This window comes from Eucyclogobius newberryi, unplaced genomic scaffold (genome assembly GCF_026437365.1).
Source record: "Eucyclogobius newberryi isolate DKJ021-1_F unplaced genomic scaffold, fEucNew1.0.hap1 SCAF_12, whole genome shotgun sequence".
Lineage (NCBI taxonomy): Eukaryota > Metazoa > Chordata > Actinopteri > Gobiiformes > Gobiidae > Eucyclogobius > Eucyclogobius newberryi.
The window spans coordinates 195,792-203,371 of NW_027315746.1; the positions used below are offsets into that span (position 1 = coordinate 195,792).

The window sequence follows — 7,580 nt, forward strand, 5'->3', positions numbered from 1 at the left end:
TTATCTTATCTTATATTATTTGTTACAGTTTGCTGTTGGTCCTCAGGGATCAGTCCTTGGCCCTCTTCTGTTCTTTCTCAGTGTTGAGAGACTCAAATCTTTACTAAGAGAAAGGTTTATTCTCACATTATGAGTTACAATATTTTCAGTTAGATGAAATGTCTCAGGTAAATGTTACAGTGAAATGTGTGGACTTCTCTCCAGAGCAGAGCAGTAACAGAGGAGGCTGAAGATAAAGACTCTGCCTCCTGTTCTAGTTCAAACTCTCTGGACTCAAAGGAGCTGCAGATGAACACTCCAGTCCATAAACTGAAGGAGAAACACATTGTGTCTGATCTGATGTATTTACAGACCTCCAACTGCATCAGTGTCACCACCACAGAGACCTGAGGGAGGAGCCAGACTGTAAGAGAGGAGCAGACACAGACACTTGAGAGGATTTGAGCTTTTAAGATGGAGTCTGCCCTGTGTACACTGCTCTCAGCTCTGGTTGTGCTCCTGTGTTCTTCCCCAGAGTGTAAAGGAGAAGACACAGTGACCCAGCCAGCAGGAGACGCCTCTGCCACTCAGGGACGCTCAGCTACTATACTCTGTGAGTTTGAAACCAGTGATTCAACTGCATATCTGTTCTGGTACAAACAAGAAGGACGAGGAGCTCCAGAATACATGATGAGGAAAACTAGATCTCTTTCAAAATGGCTTGAGACAGTTAAATCTTCAAAGTTCAATGAAAAGAGATTTGAAGTTGAGGCTGAGAAGAACTCTTTCCCTCTGAAGATCCAGGATGTGGATGTGAGAGACTCTGCTGTGTACTACTGTGCTCTGAGGCCCACAGTGACAGGAAACACCTAAACTCTGAACAAAAACCTCTGGAGCAAAGACAATACTGCAGTAGCTCCACTAGAGGGCGACACTCTCTGTGAATCCTCAGACTAAACCCAGACGCAGCCTGCAGTGTGTGGGACCTGAAGTGTGGGGGCTCCCAAGGGCTCCGTGCTCGCGCCCTTTCTCTTCACCCTCTACACTGCAGATCTCAGACATGGACAGCTGTGTCCTGCAGAAGTTCTCTGACCACTCTGCCATCATCGGACTCATCACAGACGACGATGATGTGGAGGACAGAGGACTGGAGCAGGACTTTGTGGAACCACCTCCTCATCAACGCGGGGAAGACCAAGGAGATGGTGGTGGACTTCTACAGAGGCCACGCCCCCCTCACCAGTGAACATCCAGGGACGGGACAGGCCACGCCCCCCTCACCAGTGAACATCCAGGGACGGGACAGGCCACGCCCCCCTCACCAGTGAACATCCAGGGACGGGACATTGAGAGAGTGACTCATACAAGGACCTGGTGTTCATCTGAACCACAAACTGGACTGGACTCATAACACAGACTGAACAGGAAGAGCCAGAGTCGGCTCCACCTCCTGAGGAGACTCAGGTCTTTTGGAGTGACAGGGCCACTCCTGACAGGGCCACTCCTGACAGGGCCACTCCTGACAGGGCCGCTCCTGACAGGGCCACTCCTGACAGGGCCGCTCCTGACAGGGCCGCTCCTGAAGACCTTCTATGACTCTGTGGTGCATCAGCTCCTGTAGGTGTGGCCTGCTGGAGCAGCAGCATCACAGACTCTACAACAAACATTGTTTGCCTTTAACACATGTAACTGTCATACCCATGTGCAATACTGTCATACCCATGTGCAATACTGTCATACCCATGTGCAATACTGAAATAATCATGTGCAATACTGTGACATAATGTCAATCATCCTGGTGCAATATTTTCTGTCCATATAACAGCTGTAAATAAGATTGTTATTATCATTAAGATTATAAGAGTTTATTTCTAAGTGTAGCTGACACTATTTGGTCAGTGTTGATTACCATGGCAACTAAGAGTCCGCCTCAAACATTTTATTTTCATAAGTTTCTCACCAAATTAATCCAAGCATCATTGTAATTGTTATTTATTTGTTTATTTATTTAAGTTAATATTTACCTGTGTAAGTTTTCATGTGACCACGGGCGTGGCCCCGGAAGTAAAAATACAGAGACCGGGAGAGAGAGAGAGAAGCCATGAAACAGAACGGTAAAAGAAAAGACTGGCTAGAGAGTAGAGAAAGACAAACGTCTGCCAGAAACCCACTTCACTACCAATGGTCATATGTTGACGAACACGGTAAATATCCTTGTGTTGGTTTATTTTGTACTGTTTGTAATTCATTATAGCTGATGCATTTTCTGTTTTGTTTAGCTTTCATGGTGTAAAGGTGTGAAGTGCCAAGGTGTAAAGTTGAGAAAGAAAACTGCAATTAAACCTGACCTGACGCAACATCAGTCTGGAGCGTGATGTCCTTTTTAGACAAAGTTGAAACACGGTAGTTACACTATGTTATCTGTTTTTTTATTATTATACGTCTGTGTCTTATCTGTGTTGCATCACTGGACTTTCCCCAATGTAGGATCAATAAAGGTTATCTTATCTTATCTTATCTTATCTTATCTTATCTTAGGCTGAGCCAAATAATATGTCTGTTTGCCGTAACCCGACCGACCCGGTACAAAACTAGCCGACTGAAAAAAAAAAATCAGCATTTAGTTAAAAAACGCCAAAATTATTTTATTTTTCAAATATTCCGCCGACTCACCGACCGGTCTTTCCTATAGCGCAGCGTAGAACAATTTTATAGTGCTGGTAAATTTATCTTTCATCCCAAGGGACAAACAAAGCATTGCGTTACGCATATGCGTCTTCTGGCCTAGCACCAAAGTACATCTTGGATATGTTAGTGCCATATGAACCATCTCGGACTCTGAGGACCTCAGGGACCGGCCTCCTGCTGGTGCCAGAGTCAGGACAAAACATGGGGAATCTGCGTTTCAGTTTTATGCAGCTAAAATCTGGAACAGTCTTCCTGAAGATGTGAGACAGGCTTCTACTCTGACAATGTTCAAATCTAAGCTAAAAACAGTTTTGTTTATCTGCGCATATGACTGAAAGGATTATTATTTGCACTCTTCTCTTTTATGTCTTAAATTATTTACACGTTACCCTTTTTAATTTTTGACATTTTAAATACTAAAATATGTATCTAGGACTATTGTTGAGGTAGTACCCTGCACCTTTAAATTTTAGCTTAAAATTGCACCTTTTAAATTTATTCAAATTAAAAGGTCTTTCTTAGAGAAATTCTCTACAATTCTAAAACTACTATTTTGATACAATTGCATTTGAACATGTAAATAATTTTACTGGACACAATAGCCCATTGTGCCGTGTCCAAGTGCAGCTCATGGCAGGTGCCTGGGGACAGGGTTAGAACACACACTGGTTGTCGGTCGGCACTAAGCCTACTGTAAAGCCCAGGAAGAGCCTGGCACTGACCCACTGACCAATAGCTTGGTTCTAACACTAAAGCTTTGGTCGAGTTTTGTCTGAGACAACTAGTTTAGTGAAAGCTAAATCTAGGGAGGGGCAGACGAGACGAGGTCCGTCGTTAAAGATACAAAGCGTCACACATCAGGTGGAGGCGTCGACGAGAGAGTCGTCATAAAAGAAACATACGCTCAGCACAGACGTGTGCAGTTTGCAGAAAGCGCGTAGATATGGGAACAAATCAATCTAAAAGTGATGTGTCCATCCCGGAGACGCCTGTCATGCTGCAGTGTCAAATAAATATGGGAAGGAGTGTCTGGAATGCTGCCAATGTGGTCAGATACATTTGGATTTGGCTAGGTGCTTTTTATTTTTTATTTAGTTAATTTGATTGTGTTTCTGTTTTTCTAATTTCTTTGTAATTTTAATGCATTTTTCCTGCTGTGAAGCACTTTGAATTGCCTTGTGTATGAAATGCACTCTACAAATAAACTTGCCTTGCCTTCATATTCAGTCCTCCATATGCTTCTTTATTAAACAGACGATGCAGGGGGGGAAATACATTGTCTTTCACATGTTGGTTTCACTCCGTCAGCGCCACTGGCCTGGCCATTGCTCATATCATTCTATGTCATGGTGTGGATTAATTTAAATTTGACTTAAACTATGCATTCTGGGGGAAAACACGCCCAGCAGCGTCATCACAACAAACATGGCGGCGCCCTTGTCCCCCGCATGTTCCCCACGCTCGCCTTTGCTACCAAAATAAAGGGTAACGGCTTACAAAAGGTCGATTGAAATATCTTAATATCGGGAGATTTAGTCTCCCGATCGGGTTGATCGAGAAGTTCTTCGTCATTGACTGTTGAAAAGTAAAAGTAAAAAAAATAAGAATTTACCAACCGACCGACCCACTTGAAAAATGTTGGGTCGGGTTACAGCAAACAGACAATTGATTTGGGGCAGACTTATTTGTTACAGTTTGCTGTCGGTCCTCAGGGGTCAGTCCTTGGCCCTCTTCTGTTCTTTCTCAGTGTTGAGAGACTCAAATCTTTACTAAGAGAAAGGTTTATTCTCACATTATGAGTTACAATATTTTCAGTTAGATGAAATGTCTCAGGTAAATGTTACAGTGAAATGTGTGGACTTCTCTCCAGAACAGAGCAGTAACAGAGGAGGCTGAAGATAAAGACTCTGCCTCCTGTTCTAGTTCAAACTCTCTGGACTCAAAGGAGCTGCAGATGAACACTCCAGTCCATAAACTGAAGGAGAAACACATTGTGTCTGATCTGATGTATTTACAGACCTCCAACTGCATCAGTGTCACCACCACAGAGACCTGAGGGAGGAGCCAGACTGTAAGAGAGGAGCAGACACAGACACTTGAGAGGATTTGAGCTTTTAAGATGGAGTCTGCCCTGTGTACACTGCTCTCAGCTCTGGTTGTGCTCCTGTGTTCTTCCCCAGAGTGTAAAGGAGAAGACACAGTGACCCAGCCAGCAGGAGACGCCTCTGCCACTCAGGGACGCTCAGCTACTATACTCTGTGAGTTTGAAACCAGTGATTCAACTGCATATCTGTTCTGGTACAAACAAGAAGGACGAGGAGCTCCAGAATACATGATGAAGAAAACTAGATCTCTTTCAAAATGGCTTGAGACAGTTAAATCTTCAAAGTTCAATGAAAAGAGATTTGAAGTTGAGGCTGAGAAGAACTCTTTCCCTCTGAAGATCCAGGATGTGGATGTGAGAGACTCTGCTGTGTACTACTGTGCTCTGAGGCCCACAGTGACAGGAAACACCTAAACTCTGAACAAAAACCTCTGGAGAAAAGACAATACTGCAGTAGCTCCACTAGAGGGAGACACTGGAGCAGACTGACTCTTGCTGCACTTCCTGAGACTGCTCCACAGTCTCCTCCTGTGGTAGAAGCTGCTGCAGTCTTCTCACCGCTCCAGATCTAAACTCCAGTCTGTGCTCTGCTGCTCTCACAGCCCTTTAAATCTGTGTGTTGTTGTGAAACACTAATACTGTAGTTTAAAGGTGCCATAACATGCTTTTTTTCACGTTTCGTAGTCTATCCTAAGTGTATAATTGATAATAATAAGTGTTGTGCAACACCCTTAACATAATAGTTTAGAAATATCACTCAGACCTTGGACCCCCCTCACCAACCCGGAAATGCAAACGGCTTGGTTTGATATTCGCCCCATGGATCTATTATAATATCTGGATAGGGTATGGCTCGCCGCAGCATGTCGCAGACTACCCCAGTGGCCACTCCATTGGTACTGCATGGTGCGTCCAGAACGCTTTTTTTCCCTAGAGCGCAATGTAACTAAAAACTGCTCGTGTTCGGCTGACAGGGCACGTAGAGCTTTCAAAAAAGTCGGATATAGCGGCAATTCTTATTTATTTATGGGTCATTGACTTTTTCCAATTTTAAGATTCTTCAGTTGTCTTTAAAAGGCATTTTAAGCTGTTAGCTTCGGCTACGCTCTAGCGCGCCGCTCTAGCCCAGCTCGTGACCGTCTAGACCAATCAGAGCGCGTGTAGGTGAAGTGAAGGGGCCGAGATGCCGTGGATGAGCCCAAATGCCACGACTGAGCTACAGGCGTAAAACTATGAATCTATGCGTTTAATAACTGAACAAATCATCAAACTAATGACCACCACGGACCTGAGGGCCGTGGATCTACTACTCAGAAGTGATGTCTCGAAATGTTTCTGCCTGAAAAACTAAATCACGTATAAATGCTATGGAAATGGAATGTTTTGCCAAGTATAAACTAATCGATGTAACGTTTCGTGTCCATCAGTGTTGTTATCTGTATTACACAGACAAGAAACCTAAATACGGACTTAATCATGACTTTAGCATGTTTTGCATGTAGATAAACATGTCATCTGAATACATTTGACATGTTGTAGAATGATATGATTAAAAATCCGTAATTTAAGAAATCAATTTTAGATCATACATTCCATGTACTTAATAAGGACCAGAATTATTTCCATTGACAGTGAAAAAGTTTACTAACGAGACATTTTTTATGGTTTTATATTTTATTTGCGATAAACCTCAAAACACTGAATAATAACTCTAAACTATTGAGCCATGACAATAAATAGATTTACTTTTTTCCGGTTCAAAATCCTTCAGTTTTCTTAAAACCAGTTGTTTAATATTTCTCTTTATCTCACACTGCTCTGCGCTGTTCTAGTAACTCTCTCTGATTGGTCAGTACGATCACATGGTACGCTAACCGGACGCAGACCTACGTCACTTCTTGGCTGCAGTGTCCGAAGTAAAGGCTAACTGGCGACATGCGCTACTGAGCAGCTCTCATTGACTTGAATGGGCGGCCATCTTGGCTGCTGGGGGCTTGATTCGCCCCCACCCTTAAGAAGAGCGATCTGGCTCCCCGCCCAACCCGTGACGTAGTCTCAGAGCGCGTGTGTGCCCCGCCCACCCGTGACGTAGTCTCAGAGCGCGTGTGTGCCCCGCCCACCCGTGACGTAGTCTCAGAGCGTGTGTGTGCCCCGCCCACCCGTGACGTAGTCTCAGAGCGCGTGTGTGCCCCGCCCACCCGTGACGTAGTCTCAGAGCGCGTGTGTGCCCCGCCCACCCGTGACTTATAAGTCTTATGTCCATCGCGCTCTTATTTCCTGGTTTTTCAGTATCGGATAGAACTTCTCTCCGTCTATTGTGGAGAGGGGGGAGGGGGGATGATGACACGTGCCTGTGGGTATGACGCGGTCTTGTAGACACCCCCCGTCAGTTTGGAGATTCGAGGAAAGGAGTTAGTCTGTAATATGTGGCAGAACGGGCAAATTTCCGGAACATGTCGGCCTCGGGGAAACTGAGATAAACAGCATTTTCTCTTTTTTCCCCAAATTTGTGATTTTTGTTTTTTTGCATTATGTGAAAGTTGAAGATATGGACCAGCCATTCGATGTATCAGATAACAGTATTTGCAGCATTAAAAGCATAAATAAAGCCTTTTAAAATGTGGTGTTTTCGGGCGCTCTCTGGACGTGCAGAGGGGTGTGACTGCATTTCCATAAGAACAGCTGAGCTATTGCAGTCAGCCAATGGGCAACACGCAACACACACTGTGTAAAATCAGTTGAAAAATGGATCCTTCTGCTATTGCTTTGGAGCTTAACCGCGGCTGTTACAGCTCCACGCTTTTGGATT

The 7,580-nt window shown here is 44.3% G+C and overlaps 1 gene segment (V, D, J or C); it reads left to right on the forward strand.

The window, feature by feature from the left end:
- Window positions 1-320: 320 nt before the first annotated feature.
- Window positions 321-852, forward strand: LOC140355631 (T cell receptor alpha variable 38-2/delta variable 8-like). The segment is given in 1 exon segment: window positions 321-852. A coding segment is annotated over 1 exon segment (399 nt).
- Window positions 853-7,580: the final 6,728 nt, after the last annotated feature.